At 33.8% G+C, this 20,616-nt stretch overlaps 1 protein-coding gene across 3 annotated transcripts in view; it reads right to left on the reverse strand.

Moving 5' to 3' along the window:
• The window catches only part of LOC150093655 (uncharacterized), a 234,499-nt gene that overhangs the window by 147,282 nt on the left and 66,601 nt on the right, over positions 1 to 20,616 (reverse strand). For all 3 annotated transcript variants that reach the window (XM_090412701.1, XM_090412703.1, XM_090412702.1), the window contains exon 3: positions 7,579 to 7,616. In XM_090412701.1, coding sequence (XP_090268827.1) covers positions 7,579 to 7,587 — 9 coding nt within the window. In that variant the 5' untranslated portion in view covers positions 7,588 to 7,616. The remainder of the gene's footprint in view (positions 1 to 7,578; positions 7,617 to 20,616) is intronic.

The following is a 20,616-nucleotide window of genomic DNA, read 5'->3' on the forward strand; positions in this document are numbered from 1 at the left end:
TCTCTCGAAGAAAAAATTAAAACTGTGGATCGGTTCAAAAATGGAGAAAAACCAGGGGTTGTTGCAAGGACTTTGAATTTGAATGAATCAACAATTCGAACAATCAAACAAAATTAACATAAAATCTGAGAAAGCGTTATGCTGAGTTATAACACGTAAGTGCAAAGCGCGTTGCTCGTGTATGCAATATTCTCGTGTATACAATAGAAAAAAATGGAGAAATCTTTAATGATTTCAAATTTGATTTGGATAGAAGATTCCAAAAGAAAATTCCTTTGGATGGAAATCTTATTAAACAAAAATCTCTCAAAGTTTATAAACATTTAAAAGAACTTGATCAAGATTCTTCATCCAAATGGCAGGGAAAGTTCTGCCAAAATGATTGTGATGAATCCATTAAAGAATTCAGTTTAAAGAAATTAGCAAAAGGATTGGACTTGGCAAGAAAGTTAAGAAGTTATATTACGGATAATGATCCCTCAATGGAACGCTTCGGATAATTCACGAGACAAATGGATATTTGTTTAGCGCCATATTATGAACTTAATAAAAAATTGCAGCATAGTGGTAAGCAAAGTCTTATTAACTTCTTGATAACTAAACCAGATGAAGTATTCAAATGACGTCCAAGAGATTTCAAGTGATGACAACGTCCGGCCACTCATAAATAAAGAACATCTAAGAAATGTTATTTATGAAGACAGTGATGACGATTAAAATGTGCACTTATTCTGCCCAAAATATTTATGCGCAATGAAGTTTACGTACAATTTGTAATTTTTATAATTTTATACTATGTATTTGTTTCAGTTTATATTTACTTAACTTACATGAATTACCTGAATTAAATAAAAAAAACGACTTTGGAACCAAACCATACTTTTACTATGTGATCTGAGTCTCCCATAACGCGATTTATATAACGTGGCATTTCTATGGAACCTAACATCCATGTTATACGAGGTTACCTGTACACCTCAGACAATTCTTGTACTTAAACAAGATTTTAAGAATGTAATCATGCTACCTTACATCAACAATGTAGCAAAGTAGCAAAGTTGTTTCAGTGTACAACATTACAGTTGTTTTTTTACATTGCATAAAATCTCCACATCCCAAACCAGGCATTTATAAGATTCATGCTATGTAAGCCAGACAGGAAGGTTGAGAGAGATCTGCATGTCTGAACATGCAAGAGACATGGAAAAGACTGCATAACTCAGGTTTGGCAGCAAACAAAAATGCTTTATATTGATCAACTGTTTTACAAGCAAGTCTCTGAAATGCTGAGGATCCCCACACAATGCAACAAAAATCAAGGCTTAATCCTACAAAGTTTGGTCTGCTTTCATTAAAAATATAATTGCTGCAGAACTAGGATACAATATGCACAATGCTACAGAATATGATAGCAACTAGCATTGTTCTTGTTCATGAAGTTCTAATAATATCTAATGTGCAATTAATTGTTTCTAGCACTCTTTTCCATTAAACTTTTGCTAATACTAATGATGTAAGTGACGACTTACAAAATTTGTAGGGTTATATTTTATTATAACTTAAAACAAGTGGCCTCAATATCAGAAGCTATCTATAGTGTCCTTTTCTCTCAACAAAAGGACACTCAGTACAAATTGTAATTCTGCCCCTAACCACATTCTTATATTTGGGTTATTAAAACTCCTTAAAAATATTTGATGCTTTACAGAACGGGACAATTCAGGTTTAAACTCTCTCTTTCATGGACTCATTTCAATCTCAGATGCTTCTGCCTCTTCAACAACTTATTTCCATGGTCACTTTTTCAATGAACTGCTTATGTATTCCTCCTCTTTTCCTTAAACCTGTAAGACATAACTGGTAATAAGCATTCATTCACTGTTTGGCTACAAACATGCTGAACTGACTTCTCGTCCTCATTTCATTGATCATTGTTCTTTGCAGCTGTCACTCATTTTCTTGAAGGAGTACAATCCTCAGTTAAAAACAGGCAACTTTTTCATTAACATATGAACTGATGTGCTTTGGATTTTGAAGTTTCTTGTGTGCGTGTAAGTTAAGATATATAAAATGAATTATACCAATGTGATATCATATGAAAGCTACATGTATACGACTCATTTTTAACAAAATCAAATTACTGTTGCAATATAAAAAGTATGAATGGAGAAAAAACAGGAAATAACATTTCACAGAGTAAATTTCAATTTACTGGTTATTATATGCTAAGTTGAGAATATCGACATTATACTTAACAAGAAATTAGTCTCATTTTCATTGATGAATTATTGCCTGTGTTCCTAATATGTCCAGTTCTACCTTCTTAATGGGTAAAGTTCAAAGGATGTCTAAGAACCGATTCAACATGCTTTTCATGAAGCCTTAATAAATAAACTTAAGACAGCTTATTGGTAAAGCCACTGCTTTCAGTATAGCAGCAAGTCCTGAAGTAATTTCATTCCAATTCCTATTGTTAAAAAGGCTGAATTTTTCTAAAGAGGCAAGAGGAAATGTTATAGGCTAGAACAGACTTCAGAAAGGAAAACTTGAAAACAATTTCAACTTATGAAATGAAGAGCTAGGTTAGAAATAACAGTTGCTCAAAGACTAGAAATCAGCAAGTTCTGAGAACAATTAGGGAATTAGGTGGCATCAACAGCAAAATCATTAAAAAATGAAGATATTAAGAAGAAACTTGATACAATCAGCATTAAAAAATGTGTAGGCAGAACTAATATTAGCAGTAATGGTCATTTAAATAGAATGGGAGTGAAGATCAAAACTGGCATTTGATGGAAGAATAATACATCTCGAGGAAGACTAAGTTCTAGGAAATCTGATGCATTTAGAAACTGCTTTTGAAGACAATACTGAAGTCCTGACAAGTAAGACTAATTTAAATGAAAACTGTTGATCCAGAGTTAGTAATAATGTAAACTTAGGTAGTATATCAACATTCTGTTCACCTCTTGAAGGTATTTGAGAATTTAACTCTTCTAGCCAACTATGACCCAAAGTTTTCAGGAAAAACTCAGCCAAGCCTAATTCTCTTATAAATTTGGTTGAATTAAAACCATCTATTTAACAGTTACTATATCAGCAGGTGTGCAAGTTTCTCCCTCAACACAGTGGTTAGTGGGGTAGAAATGCTACTTTACTAGGGAATTGTTCTATAATTCCTATTGACTTCCTTGTCCAATAGTATTTTATTTCTACAGATATGAGTGTTCAAGGGGCCAATTTGCCTTTATAAAGGATGAAATCCCCCCCCCCCCACCCCATATAAGACTGGCTAACTCACCTTTGAAAAGCCTTAATAAAAGCTCTCAGCATCAGATAGGATGTAAACCCAGTCTTTCCTATCAAAGAGTCTGTCAAAACCAACTGAGCTTTGTAGGCACCATATCAACAAAAAAAGTTGAAAACTGTTTTTAACTAAGTATAATATACCAGGAAATGTTATTTTGTACATTATAAAGAAAGCATTTAAAAGCATGTGGTAAGTATGACACCCACTAAAGTCCAAGATATACTCATAAAATTTGCAATACATATGAAAAATTCATTTTGGCCCTGAGAATTGCAAAATTTATTCCATACGAGAAAAATGCCACAACTAATGTTAATTTAAGGAGTTCAGTATTCAGAACTAATATCCTAGAAATCAACCTGATTTCCTGTTTATTAGTCTAAGGCAGCATTTCTCAACCTTTCTAAGGTCAAGGACCAGTAAAATGCTGAAAACCACTAAGTTACAGAGGTGTAGCTGGGGAAGGACGATCCACCCTGGTGGCACTTTTTTGGCATTTAAGAAATCTTCCCATATTGTCTATAAAACGGCAACTGAGTGATGACAGACTTTGACAATATCACTGAAGATTTTGCGAACAGAAAAGCAAGAAAAATAACATTTTAGAATGTTGGAATTAAAGTTTACTTCAAAAATAAACATGTTTTTAATTTATTTCCCTATACATCGTTTTGACTTTTCGTAATTTTTTTAAAAACCTAAGTAGGAATTGCCAACATTTCAAAAAGACTGTCGTTTATAACATAATAAATCTAAAAGCATGTTTTGAATACACATGCAAACATAATTAAATTGGAAGTAAACGATTAAAAGTGTATCATCATTGAACAAAGTTTTAATTTTTATTAAACAAATAAATAATATGATCAGAGTTGTTGGATATCTAGATCAATATTGGTCAAATTCAGTCGAAGATCAGCACACACAAAGACGATTTCTGTATTTTGTTTTTATTTAAAGGAGCGATGAAAATCCTTCCTCACAAAGTTAAGTTGTAGAGAACTGCATGATGATTTTCAATGCTTGTTCAGATAATTAGAAATTCACTTCTCACTGAAGGCGAGATCCAAAATCAAGCAAAACCAATTTTACGGAATTGCATTTCAAGTCCACTGTCACTTGAAAGCTCAATTAACTGCTCTTTTTTCGATAACGAAAGGTCGTTCTCATAACTGCAAGCCTGAAATGGATCGCGAACCCACAGAAATTTCTTATAAAAGTTATTCGGAAAATTGGTTTCAGATTTTTGAGGTGGTCACAAACCCTTTCAAGAAACTCAGAATCAACAAAAACATCATTTTCCACTAAAAAGGATTCCAATGTTGGAAAAGGTGCTAATTGTCTATCTTTTACATAATTAATCCATAAAACCAGTTTTTTTTCTCAAATGCTTTTATTTTGTCTTAGGGATCAAGAACAGTTAAAGAATTTCCCTGAAGGGAGAGATTTAGTTCATTTAATTTCGAAAATATGTCTGAAAGATAGGATAGCGTTGATAACCATGCTTCATCAACAAGGAGCAATACAAAATCAGATTTACGTTCATTTACAAATAATAAAACTTCGTGCCTTAATTGAAATAACCTTGTTAGTACTTTTCCCCTGGAAAGCCAGCAAATTTCAGAATGAAACAAAAGTTGTATATATTCACTGCCTGCCCATTTCATCACAGAGTACCGAAAATAACCCGTTATTTAACGGTCAAGCTTTAATAAAATTAACTACCTTTACAACATTATATAGCATAGTTTTAAATTCTGGTAGCATTCCTTTGGAGGCTAATGCTTTCCTATGTATGAAACAATGTACCCAATTCATATGTGGAGCTACTTCCTTGACTATAGAAACAACCCCACTATGCCTGTCTGTAAAGGAACAAGCTCCATCCAAACAGAAGCCTATCCATTTTTCCTACTGGATCCTTTATGTATTATGTAATTATTGAGAGTGTGAAATATTTCTTCTCCAGTTGTTCGGGATAGCAATGTTCTACAAAACAGAATATCATCATGAATGTTGTTATCATGCACATATCTTACGTAGCATATTAACTGTGCATCACTTGTAACATCAGTAGTCTCGTCTATTTGCAACGCACAATAAGGGCTCTTCTTAACTCTTTCGATTAACTGAGATTCTACGTCACCTTCCATATCATCAATTCTGCAACCGACAGTGTCATTTGAAAGAGGAATCAAATCAACATCTTTTAGTAACTTGTTGCCAAACATTGTTTTTACCACATCTTTTATAGCTGGAAGTAACAAATTTTCCTGTTTTAGCTATGCGCAAACTTAAGAGATATGATGCTTCCAGTGCCTTGCTATTAATGGAACCCAGGGGCGAAACTATCTTTCCCATGATTTAATGTCCTTAAGCGTTGCTGAAAAAATTCAATTGGCTTATTTTTCACATCACAATGTTTAGTTTCTAAATGTCGCAGTTCCACAGGTTTCATGCACTCGCTCGAGAACACTTCATAACACAAAACACATTGAGGTTTCTGTTCACTTTCATCTCCACACCAAGTAAACCAGAATTCCAAATATGAACTGTTATATTTCCTACTGTATTTTTTCTTTGAACTGCTGGTTTCTTTTTCTTTAATAGTATCAGATTTACTCTCCATTACAACACTTGAATCAAAATTAGGGTTAGCATCACCTGTTTCATTTGTCCTTCTTTTCCAAGTCTTATTTCTAAGCCACTTTTCCATTATTAAAAAACGTTTCCAAAAAATATATAATACTGGGGTTAACTCAGAACACACTTTGTCCAAGTATCACTTACACTTCTCAAGATATACCGAGCCTTGGTTGAAGGAGGGAAACCTCCAATAATAGAAATCAATAAACAACAAGCCATTAGTTGAAATGAGGATAACACATGTTCACTTCACCCCTCTTTTATTATTGTCATTCTGCCATACAATTTAGCAGCAGAATGATGAATAATAAAAAGGGTGAAGTGAACAACAATATAGTTTTACTGCTTCCGCCTTTGAACATTTGACGATATTTGTTGTTGTTAAGTCTCCATTTGATTTCAATAATTTTTACTTATTCAATTTTAATTTGTGGAGATAATTAAAATATATATATTTATTTAATTAATTTAAGTCTGCCTGTGGACCACCTGTCCCATCGCCGCGGACCACAGGTCAAGAAATACTGGTCTAAGGTAACTGACAAGACAAATTAATGAATAACATTAGTAAACTACTCTTCTGGCAGCATTGATTTTAATATTTTAAAATATATTTAGTTTTAATATCAAGATATGAAACTAAGCAATACTATGTAGGGCCCCAAAAATGTGATTTCAATCATTAGTCAAAATCCAACAACATGGCAAATTGCAACTAATTAGTAAATTAATCCCAATTCAGTTTATGCTCAATGAGAATTTCTTTTTCCAAGATGTATCAACAATTTCATGATATGAGCTAAAAGTCTATCCTCAGCAGATGAGGATGTGCTCTTTCTGGACATCTCACAAATAATCTCATTAAAATTATATATTTTAAAAAAGCAAAATGTTTTGCTTTTTTTCATTCCTGGTTTGGTAGAACTAGTCCACAATACACATGACTCGCCCTTAAAACATTTACAATGTATTCCACTCAACTACCGCATGCTGCAAAATATCACTTTGCTTCCTTATTCACACAGATGACCTCTCTTCTCTCAGTACTTAATATCCTACATAATATTTCACTTGTATCTAAAAACATCGCTGGCTTATGCCTCAAATATTGTCCTTTTTTCTTTCCCAAGCTTTAGCATACATTTTCTCAATCTGTCTTGGGAAAGATTTTGGAAATTTTTTCCATCTGTTCCAAGTCTTGATAGGAGTGTCAAATTTTCCTCATCACTCCAGAAATAAATGTGAACAAAACTAGTGCAGCAGTTCAGAACTGATATCCTAGAAATCAAACTGATTTTCTGTTTTATTAGTCTAAGGTAACTGACAAGACAAATTAATGTCTAACATTAGAAAACTACTCTTCTTGCAGCACATTTTAATATCTTAATGTTCTTAAAATATATTTACATTTAATATGATTATTCATCCTACTTTTCAAAATATTTGTACAATCCTTATGTGTAATATCTCATCTAGTCCAAAGTCTTATCACACAATTCCACACACTAATTACAATTAAATCAATCAACCATCAACATACTGACAAAATTCACTAGCCTTAAAATCCTAAATTCAGATTTAAGTGTAAAATTAGTAGACCAAGAAGATTTAAATAAACTCACCATGGCCATTGTTTTCAGTTTCAGAACCTCAGAAATATCTGTACACAGAAAACAAAAATCTGAATTTTAGAGTAATATTACAATTGCATTTTAATGCTATTAACAGAATTGATGGTTGAACTTTAACACAAAATAACTTAATATATTCCAATAACAATTTACAATTGTTCAGATATACAAATATTTTGTCAGAATAAAATATATCAAACTGTCAAAATATCATGATACAGTGAAAAAATTAATTCTGTAAGCAGTAGCAACTCAGAAATTACCTTCTGATAAATTTAGAAATCCAAGTGTACCAAGGGCTTAGGTAGTGATTGTTTCAAATCAAAGTGATATAAAATTCATATTACAGCCTGCAAGTTAAGGCAGTAAGAAATATCAACACAAATTTAATGCAGATGTTTCGATTTAAATTTAACAGATCAGAGCACAATCAATTCAAAAGCTGGTGCGCAACAATGGATTGGCTTTTTATTCAGATTCAAACTTTTTTTTTTTTTTTAATTTGGTGGGAGAGTTACTCCCACCAAAACTTTGATAAGATTCCCAAGTTTGGAGTCCTATATCTTAATTCAATGCTACCATCATTTATTCATCAAAATAGATATCCTTGAACAAAGCCTTCATTAATCTCTGTAGTAGAATGCCCACATAAATTCTGAAGATAAGAAAAACACTCTAAATTAAATACCTCTTAAGAAAGAATCTGGAGAGAGAGAGAGATGAGGACCACTGAAGTGTCAAGGGTTAGTAACCAGAAATCTCCACGTGCCTTTTAAGGAATTCAGAACTGACTAGGCTTCTGACCGAAGATCTAGCCCTCCCCCCCCCCCCCACTCCTTGTAGTACATCACATTAGTAAACATCTACTTAGATACTGAATGGATGAGGAAAGGTTCACAATTTAGGATTAAGAATTTCCAAATTATGTTCTGTATTAAATAAACCAAAAGCCAAATAGTAGTCAGATCACATTTTCAGCTTAAAACACTGAGAAATCATGAGCATATAACGAGTAACTGAAAGTTTTATAGATCTAGAAAAGCCATGACAAATACCAAGACTTTTTAAAGATCTACAATTACATGGGATAAATGGAACATTATATCAAGCAATGCACAGTGTGTGTATATATGTTAAAGATACCAAGCTATTTTAAATATAAACCTGGTTTTTTACTCCATTTTCCCAAACAAACAGACAAGTCAAGGCAACTCGTGGTAAAGGTAGAATAAGCTCAGATCACAATTCTTAATATTTACCCTTAATGCAAAGCACATCTCCTGGAGGAGGTGTATGATGCTATGTATTAAAGGTAAGGGGCCACTACCCAGACTGGTTTCGACCTTTATTGAGGTCTCGTTAGTGGGAGCCAGGATAAGAAATACGAAGTTTTAAGTAATACAGAGCATATAAATATTTTACCCAAACAAGTTACCAGGTGCTTTGACCTTATTAAAGAAAAATCTCAGGATGAGAGATAGATGTAGAAAGGTTTTACCTTGGGTATAATATATGTTAAAGATACCAAACTATTTTAAATATACATAACTGGTTTTGCCTTTAATACATAGCATCATGCACCTTCTCCAGGAGATGTGCTTTGCATTAAGGGTAAATATTAAGAATAGTGATCAGAGCTTATTCTACCTTTACCACAAGTTGCCTTGACTTGCACTACGTGCAGGGTCAGCTAGACTTGCAACACTTGCAGGCACAAACTTGACTGACTTGTCTGTTTACTTACTTGGGAAATGGAGTAAAAAACCAGGTTTATATTTAAAATAGCTTGGTATCTTTAACATATATTATACCTAAGGTAAAAAACTTTCTACATATATATATACACACACAGCTTTTTACCTTGGGTATACTATAACGTTAAAGATACCAAGCAATTGGTTTTAATCCTTTTTCTCAAGTAAGCAAGCAAGCAGGTAAGTCAAGTTTGCACCTGAAGTATTTTCAGGTCTGATGCAACTCGCAGTAAAGGTGGGGTAAGCTCTGATCACTTTCCTTAGTATCTCCCATAAAGCAAAACACATTGAATCTTTAACGTATACATCTGAGTCAGCTGCTATGAGATACAGGAAAGTGGTTCGATGTAAAATTAGGTGTGAGACAAGGGTGCACATTATCTCCACTCTTATATCACATTATAAAGATGACATTAGGCTTAATGTTACAATTGGAAAAGTTCATCTATCTTAACTCTGTTAAAGAGTTAAGATAGATCACAGTTACGAATTAAATGAGATCACAGTTACGGATTCCAAGAAAAATTGAGTGAAAATATGAGATCCATAGGAGAATGATATTAAAAATAAGAATATTAGGAATGACTTGACATTGTTAGCACACAGGTGTGTGAGTAGATCTCATCTCAGATGGTATTATCATTCAAATTGAATGCAAATGAAGGTTAGAAATGCTTTTGAAGACTAAAATATAAGATCTGACAATATTGGAATCCTGACAGGTAAGACTAATCTAGAGGAAAATTGTTGATAGGAAGTCATTAAGAAAATGATAACTTTCATGTAGCACAATCATACTATTCTGTACATTTTCCCTGCAGATATCAGGAATTTGATCATTTCCAGTGTTAATCTTCAGTGCCAGACCAGTCTATTATAAATATAATCTCGACTATTATTATTATTATCATTATTTATTTATTTTTTTTGCAAGTAGATTGCCAACTTTCTTTTCCCACACATCTTCACCAATGTCAAAACATTCTTGGTCAGTATTTTTGACAGTTCTTTTTCCTAGTATGAATGACCTCTCAATGAACTCAGAACATTTTTTTTAATAGTATAAAAGAAAATGCTAAACAATTTTTGCAATGGAGCAGACTTTTTTCTTACTTTTTAAAAAAGACTTCAGTTGAATTTACTAAGGTTTAAAAAGAATATTAACATATCTATGACTTGACGGCATAAATATTGAAAACTTGACTAAACACTATATTAGAGCTGAGGTGGTATGCAAATTAGCAGTGGTTACCAGATAATGTGTAGGACAACATGATGAAACTAAAATTTTAAACCAATGACAAAAAGTTAAAACTGAAAAGATGAATTTGTAATCTTCGGATTTTAAAGAACTGAGAATGAAAAAAAATCTTTTATATATAGTAAGCAATAAACATGAGTGCTGGCTGTTTTGTTATGTTGAAAACATCAACAGATGAATAAAGCAAAAAACTGAGTTGGTTGCATGGCCATTTTGTACAAAGTGTTAGGAGAGGTTTAGTTGGTTTGAGAGTACAGGGGGATTGGTTTAATCCACGAAGGAGATACTAAATATGGTCTTGGTATTTGTAGCACTGTGCAGTTCTAATGACTAATGATTCAGAACAGCATAATTTAGATTCATTTTCTTGGAAATCGATAATCTTTGATTTCAGAAGTATGTTTAGATTGCATTGCATGCAAGGATATTTCAGTGGTAGGATTTTGATCGTTTCTGGTGTGATTTTTCTTTGTGGTGGAAAATAGGTAGTTAGGTATGGGAATGTTGCAGTGTTCAATTAAGTGAGACTTGATAGAATGAGTGGTGGAACAATATAACAGGTGTTGCATACTGATTGGCAGTTGAACTTGCAAACTACATTATGCCATAGTAGCATACTGGCCTTAGTTATTGTAGTTCCATTTTAGTAAATTTTGTAGAAGACAATTCTGTAATATGAATATTCGTTTTATGGCTTTATTCATGTATGGAAATATGGGAATTTTAAAACTCTACAAGGTGTTGATATGCAGCTTTGAGAATACACATTATTTTGTGGTTAAGTAAATAGCCAAGTCTAAATTACATGGGGTATTGTTGAGAGTTGAAGATATCTTTCAGATGAATAATATCTTGATTTAAAGCAGTGCAGAAGATGAATATTTATAAGTGTTAATGAAGTGTGTTAACATCAGATTTTTTGATACAGTAAGCGTGACAGGAAGTGAAATAATTTCCAATGCTTGTAGGTTTCTGGTATACTTTGGTACTGATATTATGATCAAACCTAAAAGGGTCAAATTCAAGAAGTTTGTGGCTTTACTTTCTTCATATTCAAAGGTGTGTTAAATGGATTGACTTCTGTATAGCATCTGAGTTTCTGATGCACAATACATCATATGTCTACTGTAATCAGTGATGTTAAATGGCAGAGAGGGGAGCAAAAATTGTGTTTCTATGTGGGCAAGAAAAAGTTCAGCGAGTATACCACTAATGTTCTGGCCCATGGGAAAACCAAAAATTGGTCATTGTATTTAAAATAATTTGCTGTGATTATTAGTCTTATTAGAGAAAGACCATCTGTAGGAGATAATTTAGTATGTTCCAATAAGGATTAGCCATTTATAAGTAGGTATGGATAATATTACAGGTTTGGGGGCATATCAATGTTAGCATACAGAGATGAAGCATCTAAAGAAGAAAAAATATTATTGGGAGAATATTTTCTTGATATGTTGGAACACTTGATCAGTACTTTTTATCATAAATTTTGATTATTTAATCGTTTTAGTAGAAGTGAAATAAATTTAGACAAGGCAGTTATTGTGGTATAGCATGTATGAAATTATGAGATGGCCTGGTTTTTGTGTTTTAATTTGAAAATAGTAGGGGAACAGTTTAAATAAGGAATTTTTTTAGCAATGTATTTATCTATGTTCTCTGAGTTGGTATATACATTTTTCTTAAGAGCAGGCTGTCAAGAATTTTATTATGGTAATTGTTTTATTATTATAGCAATATCTCATTATCAGCCTTACTAATGATAATGTCTGGGTTATTTTTTTCCCCATATTTTTGGAGCACATAAAAGTAGCGGTGGGAGATTTTATGCAGGAATTATTTTACCATTTATGATATTTATCTTTTTGAAAAAGATGTCTTTGTTTGGATCACTTTCTAGTTTGAGCTTCAATAATGTATTCTTTTATAAGGGAAAATTTTTGGGGGAATAGCAAAATTTAGACCTTTAATATTTTTATTTCATCCCAAAACAATGTGTAGTTAAATAAATTTATAAACATGTAATGTCCAACCACACATGCAAGAACTCTGGCTGTGCCAAGAAGTCAATTCATGTTGAAGGGAAGAAAGGAATAAGGCGATGTGTGAATTTGTCACCAACATGCAAAATCATGTACTTCATAAAATTTTCCAATTGTTGACCAAGCAAAATAGTTACTGCTTTAAAAAATAGCCTTTTCATAAATGAAAAAGCTAATTTTCCAACATAATAATAAGCATTCATGATTACCCTATTAATGGAATGGATTAGCCTTCAGCCATGCACAGGTGTCAAGGGGTCTCGCATCCGTGGTCAGACAGTAGTTAGATAAATTTATAATCGAATCAAGCATTTACTTTTTTGGGCAAAAAGAAATTGAATGGGGGGGGGGGGGCATGCTATTGGGGTTGATGAATTTGCAAGACTTTCCCATTTTTTATTATGATGTTTCTCTATTATACAGCAATCACTATTAATGATTATAATTTATTAGAGAAATTTTGCCATTCTTTGGGGCCTAAAAGATAATTTAGCTTATTTTTATTCCTACGGATGTAGTAAGTTCGTCTTTTATACTGTATCTATAGCTAAGTGCTTGTTTTACGAGAGATATTGAGGTGTTATAGCATATTTTGGTATGAAATAAGGCATTACTTTAAAAATTTGTAGTATATTAAAAGCATGTTGGTATAGTGAAGTTGATTTATGGAAGTGACCATTGAAAACAACAAATTTACAGTAAGTTTTAAACAGAGAATTTAATATAGCCAAGGTTAAAAGAGGTATGGAAATAGCAAGAAACACTATATTAATAGTTCAGATTACTGAAATTCATGATGCTCCTAAAATATTTACAATATAAAAGAAAATGCTAAACAATTTTTGCAATGGAGCAGACCCCTTAAAAAAAACTTAAAGAAAGAAGAATAACAATTAACATTACTATTTCTTGAAGATAAATGTTGAAAACCTGACTCAAGTTTTAATTAGAACTAAACAGTATGTAATTTAGAGTGGGTACTAGGTAATAACAAATGAGCAAAAAAAGTAAAAATTTTTCTTTTCAATTGTAAATATTTTAGGAGCATCATGAATTTTGGTTAAAGCATTCATTTTTTTTAGTTTTGCTAATGACAGTACTCTTCCACTTGAGGAACTGTAATGCTCATATTGAGCTTTAAGATCCTCCACATTTGTCTTCAAAAATTTACTAAATATAATCCAAACTAAAATTCTCAGACCACTTTACCTGAATCTACTACAGCTATTACTATATATGGTATATTTGAATGGCAAAGTATACAGGTGATTATAATTAAACTTCACATTTCAAAAGATATAACTAGGTAACTACTCAGCGAATGATTTAATATTTAACATGTGCAACAATGGAATTTTATTTTGCACAAAAACCAACTTTAGTTCTAAAAGTTGCCATTAGGGCAACACATGTAAATTATGTATGATACTGCGGTATGCAGTGAAATGCTGACTGTACCATTTATGCAAATGACAAAAGCCTCGAAAGAAGCTTCCATAAAAGCAGGATGCTGCAGAAGGCATCAGTTCATTGTCTGCGAGCAGATAATGCATTAAATCACATCACCAAAAGCTGTGCGTTGATAGCATTGCTAACGTTCAGAACATTAAAGGAATTAAAAACAGGTCCTATGACTGCAAATGGTTTATACAAAATGATCAGGAAATTTGAAGCTTCCTTAGATGTCAAACTGTGGAAGTAGCCACAGCAGCATATTACACAGTTCAAAGTCAAGTCAATTCTGCACTATTATCCTTACAAGATTTCCGACATTCAGCAGTTGCTTAATTCGACGGGGGGGTGCCTGAGAACCATTTGCCCTGCAGTTTCTTGATTGAATTGGACTGAACATGGATATTTTCTGAACTTACAAAGCTCATTTCAATCTGGACAGTGCTATGAATATGCACAACTGCAGAATTTGGGCAACCACAAACCAACATATCATTGACAGATTGATTCATTGAAAAAGAAAAGTCACTTGGACCTTTCTTTTTCAAGGAGGTCAAGTCTTGTTGGTCTCGTTACCTGTACTGTTAATGGTTAGCAATATGCATTTCTCTCAGCCAATCAGATGATTCCAACACACGAACAGCATTGGTGTCTGGAATCAGCAGTCCCCCCCTCAGGTAGGATGGTACCCATACTCATATTGCCATCCCTGTCAAGCAGTTGATTACTTCATACCTTTTACTGCCAAATTTTACCAAGGACAGAATCATCTGCTGCCATTTTTGTAGAATATGGCCAGTGTTCTCACTGGATCTGAACCTCTGAGACTTTTGGCTGTGGAGACGTCTGTTGTGGACACATAGCCAACTTAGTGGACCTGAAGACCAACATTACAAGCCATATAGACATTGAGTGAAACTCTGTTCTGTGGTTGACATGCGATTTTAACACATTGCCAACAACTGATGTTGAAAGTTTATTTTTCACTTGGTTAGAGTATAATAAAATTTGTTTAATCCTTTATCCAAGTGTGAGCAAACAAAGTTTGCACCTGAAAGTATCTTCAGGACTGGGGTAAGGTGGTACAACACCGGGCAACTCGTTGCAAAGGTAAAGCAAGCTCACAACACTCCTATCTCACTATCTCCCATAATGTATAATGTTATGCATTAAGGGAAGGGCCAACTACCCAGACTAGTTTCGACCTTTATTGAGGTCTCTTCAGTGGGAGCCTTAATGCATAACATTAGACATATCCGCAAGGAGATGTGTTTTGCATTATAGGAGATACTGAGATAGGAGTGTTGGTAGCTTGCTCCACCTTTGCAACGAGTTGCCCTGGTGTTGTACCATCTTACCCCAGTCCTGAAGATACTTTCAGGTGCAAACTTTGTTTGCTCACACTTGGATAAAGGATTAAACAAATTTTATTATGCCAACAACTGAGTTGTTGGCAATGTGTTAAAATTACACACCTGTTGTGCTGAACGAATAACACACTATTTGTTCAGCACAACAAATAGTGTGTACCTTTGTTTTGAATTGCCGACTATGGTATTGCCATAGTGGCAACTTTCAGAACTAACATTGGTTTTTGCCCAAAATAAAGTTCCATTGGCACACACATGTTAAATCATTCTGCTGAGTAGTTACCCAGTTACAGCCTTTTGAAATATGAACTTTAATTATAAACACCCTGTACATCAAATTGGAGTTGAGGAGGAAGAATATGGGTCTCTGACTGGAAGGCTAGAGGTATAAGAGACTAAGGAGGGAAGGATATATATAGACAGTGATCTTATTGAGAGGTCTAAGTATTAAAGGTTAGCGAAAGTAACCTCTGATAATATTCAGAGTAAGCAAGAAATGCTTTAAACACTTTTGGCCTATTCTGAATGAAATCTTGTCAACTTCAATGCTACCAACATTGCAATCCAGTGTTATGGCAGGACTGCCATGTGTTAGCAAAGCTGCATTTATTGTGTGTGGTACATGCACACAGTAAAGTTTGAATGCAGATATTTTTAATGCTCTCCTGGCTATTATATAATTTTCTAGCTTCTTCCATTAAAGCCAATATCTCTCCCGTCTCCAAAATTTGAAATGTTCTTTTCCACTCAAAATACAATACATACAGTAATATACATAATCTGTATTAAATTCAGCTAAGGTAATAATTTAGGAATATTTCATTCTGTATTATTTGTTTGTTAGTGAATTCCTTAGTAGAATATGTTTGATGATTTTTTTCTCCTTGTACTTGAAAAAGCTGCCAATTCAGAAATTTGCAAAAAAGTATTCCTAAAATGTATCTGTGAAACACCAAAACAAATGCAGCACATAATGAAGTAAACAAACTGAGTCCATGAAAACTATGTACCACTAGCTGACTTATACTATGTTGCTAAAACAGTCATGTGAGATTGTATAAATGGGAACGGGTCATAACTGAAAATTGTCGTAAATCAAAATGTCATAAGGTGAGGTCTTATAATTTGTAGAACTTTTTTTTCCCAATGGTGTTTGTTTTATTCAAAACAAAATTCATTAATGATCAAGTTTCTTAAAAAAGTAAATTTGTGAATAAGTTACCTTATAAAAATTACGAGTTTAAGAAAATAAACTTAAGCCTTTCTCCTCTGCATTTCATTCTCTCAACATCTCCAAGATTGATAGCATGGAAAGGGATTCTCAGGCAAACTGTGCCATCATAATGAAATAATTTTTCATTGTTATTTCACCAACTCTTCATAACTTCTCCATTTTTGCCGATAATGACAGCCTGGATTTCTCCTCCTATGAAGCGCAGTGTGCAATCACTGAGCATCTTTATAATGACCTAAACTGTTCATATTGTCCTCCAATGGGAGTGATAACCTATTCACCTTAAATGTTGCCAAAAACAACTCTTGCTCACAGAAGAGCTCAGCTCTTACCACTGATAGGGCTCAGTCAAAACCAGATGTCTCTCCTGAGACTGACACTTGCCCTTGGCATACTGCTTACATTAGTGGCTTTGTGCTTCGCAACCATATGCCTGGGGAAAGGGTGTCCCAAGTTTGATTCCCGTCAACGACGTGAGGAGCTTAAGGATCTTCCTCAGCCATAGCCAAGTAAGCTGGTCTTGGGCATGGACAGCAGGAGTTTCTGCGTTTATCTGGGGTTTTTCAAACCTGCCCCATGAATATACAGGATACAGCCATAGGACATAGCATGGCAAGGAAGGCAATGGGAAAAACCACCTTGCTCATAGTCACTTCTCTAGTATGGTAGCATAGCTGCCCCTACCATCCATATGGATGAAAGGAAATCATTCCATTCCACTAAAAATCAAGATTCTCAATGCAGTCCAAAAGAGGGTAGTTCATCTACTATCAGCTTCCACATTGTTCCTGTAGAAATTTTCATTAGTACAGTTAAGCAAGAACTGGCATTTATTTATGTCTCCATTTCTGTTATAAACTAAACACAATGGTACTGTGACTACAACCTTCAGCTCTTCAAGCTTCTCTTTTGCCCTCATCAGTAATGGTTTCTTATAGACTTTGAAGCTCTGTGTGGAAGTAAAAGAACTGTGCAAATTATTATGTCAATTATATCTGTACCCTCAAACAAGTATATAGGATACTGACAGTATCATGTTTAGTTTACTAACTTCCTATAAACCATTTTCACAAAATATAACTTTCATTTCCCCATTCTATTTAAATGACCATACTGCCTGAGATTGACTGTCCATACACTAGTTTTTTTTGTTTGTTTTTTTAAATAATGATCCCACAAATGTAAAAGGGTCACAAGGAACTATAACATAATGGTACCATGCGTGAACAAGTGATTAAGGAGAAGGGGGGGGGGGGGGGAAAGTGATCTATTAATATATTTCTTAGACTTGACATGGTACCTAACTGGATAAATAATATGGGAGGTGGGGTTCAAAGAACAGATGGACTGGAGAAAGGATGAAGTTTGCTGGATATGTTAGTAGTATAACACTATAGGGTGTTATAGTGTTGCCATCCTAATTCTTAAATGATTAGAGAAAATGGAAGAACAGCAGTGTAGAAGGTCCAAGAAAGTAGAGAAAAAGACATAATACAGAAACAGATCTATGGAAAGTGAAGGGAGTCTCCACATGTATGTGGGGAGTGGTCACCAATTAAATACATTGTTATCTTCTGTATATCATACAGGCTCCTTGAGATTTTGGGTACACCATCCTAATGTGAGAATAGTCACAAGGTTTGCTAGATCTGAGAGGAGACAAACAGGAAATGAACAAGTTCTTCAGAATGTGACGAGGCTATGCCTTTATCACCAAAAGAAATATTTGCCTGCACTCTTATAGAACAGCCTATTGGCAGCCACTAATAAACAAGTTTCATTACTTGTTTATTAGTGACAAATGAGTGTTCATTACAAATGACTTACTAGTGAGCCTAGATGCCCAATTAACAATAATGCATTTCCAGGAACCTGACAGAGCATTAAACCAAATGATAGGATGTGCTTTTCTCATCCATGTCAGTCTGTGACATGTGCAATTTCAAAATATTGAGATATCACAGACATGGCCTTTCTCCATTTCAATTTAGGATCTTAACTTCCTGATTGTTTAAACCAACATTACATTTCTTCATATTCAATGTTATCGAATATGAAGAAATGTAATGTTCTCTGATCCTACTTCCATTCAAAGGTCTGTTTTGGAAGCCAGGTATCTGATAGATAGGTCACCTGACACTCAGTGGAGCACGATTAGTGATCATTGACACAATCGTGCAGTTAGCTTTAGTCAAAATGCTTACATTAGTAAGGTATCTTTCTAGTGAATCTTTTAGAATTCTTTGAGTAGAAAGTGTGTAGCTCAGTGGGAGTGGCACTTAAGGCTGCCCAAAGAAAGAGTATTCTAAGTTAGATTCTAATTGACAACTAGAGAAACTTTTTCTAAGCATTTCTTCAACTGGTTTCTGAGTTAGTATCTCTGGAATGGTAGGCTGGTTTCTCCAGGAAACTGAGGTTTTTCACCCCATTTACTCTGTACACTCAAATAAATCTACCGTAGAACCCACACTATTTCAGACATTAAAAACAGTGTTCGACTTAAGGAGCATAAGATGGGGCCATTTGTAAGCTGCCTCTCTCTCTTCACTGGATGATGTATATAATCAGTGATAGTCTGGCAGCCATCTGATTGGCTACCAGCAGACTGAACTGCCCACTCATTCTCTAGAAGTTAGATAGGGCTAAATGGACTGCATACACCTCTGCAATTCACCTAAAAACAATTAATTTTGAAAACATTTCTTTTCAATAAGAAAATTATTTTCATTCCATCTTCCCTTTCATATTAGGCTCAATGGAGGTGTAAATACACCACCACAGAGAATAAAAGGCATTAGATGATTTTTTTTTTTTTTTTTTTTTAAATTTTGAATAGAGGGTTTCAAATGCTGCAGTATGTGGTCCCAGTTTCACAAGCACAGAACAAAGTTGGATGAACTTCTAGGTTCAGAAATAGTTCAAGTACAATTGTGAAACCCATAATTGAATAATGCTTTAAATACTATCCTATGCACAGTTTAGCATTTCAACTAATTTCACTCTTATTCCATATAAATTCATTCAGTTGATTCTTTTCGTCTACCTATATTTACTTGTCATAAATGTTCTCCATTAAAGATACAGCTCATGTTGATTTTCATGTCTACCTATATTCATAAATCTTCAGTGCTGATTTAAAGCAAGAGTCTGTTATAGCAGTTATTTTATTCATCACAATATGGAATCTTGCCATCTTGTACTGCATTTATTCAAAAATAGAATATCTGCATATATGGTCTATCAAAACTAAAGATGATATTAACATCTCCAATTTTGCTATCAGCTTTAATGCTACTTTCAGCATGAGATCCATAAAGACGATAAATAACTGGAGATTACGTGCATCCTATTATCTCAGATTTGACATTAAACTATCTTCCTGTACCCACTCTCTCTCTCTCTTTTTTTTTTGAATATTTGAGTCTATAATTCATCGCAAAAACAATTATTTTCGATAAGAAAATTATTTTCATTCCATCTTCCCTTTCATATTAGGCTCAATGGCCTGTCACAGGCCATTACTGTAGCAGACAACATATAAAAAAAATTTACGACTGTAGATTTCATGCATTCTTCTAGTAAAAATCCTTCCACTTCTGCATAAGACCAACTAACTCACCTCCAAAGTTGGAAAGCCTGATAAAAAAGGTTAATGTCCCCAAAATATTCAAGTCTTTCCAACCAAAGACTTGATCTATACTGAATGAGCTATACAGGCACTTAATTTTTATCTTTTTCAAAAATAATCATTTCCTATTTCAAATCACCTGTGTACTCATTCAGAACCAGCATGAAGATACAGCTATTAACAACAGTATTGTTTCTTGTGAATTTGTTCTCATCTGTTTTTGTTGGAACATGGTGTTAATAATTAGCCCACACCATGAATAGATTTTTAATCCAAACTTTCCCAAAA

This window comes from Typopeltis vanoorti, chromosome 23 (genome assembly GCF_054136105.1).
Source record: "Typopeltis vanoorti isolate ZY-2024b chromosome 23, IOZ_Tvanoo_1.0, whole genome shotgun sequence".
NCBI classification, from domain to species: domain Eukaryota; kingdom Metazoa; phylum Arthropoda; class Arachnida; order Uropygi; family Thelyphonidae; genus Typopeltis; species Typopeltis vanoorti.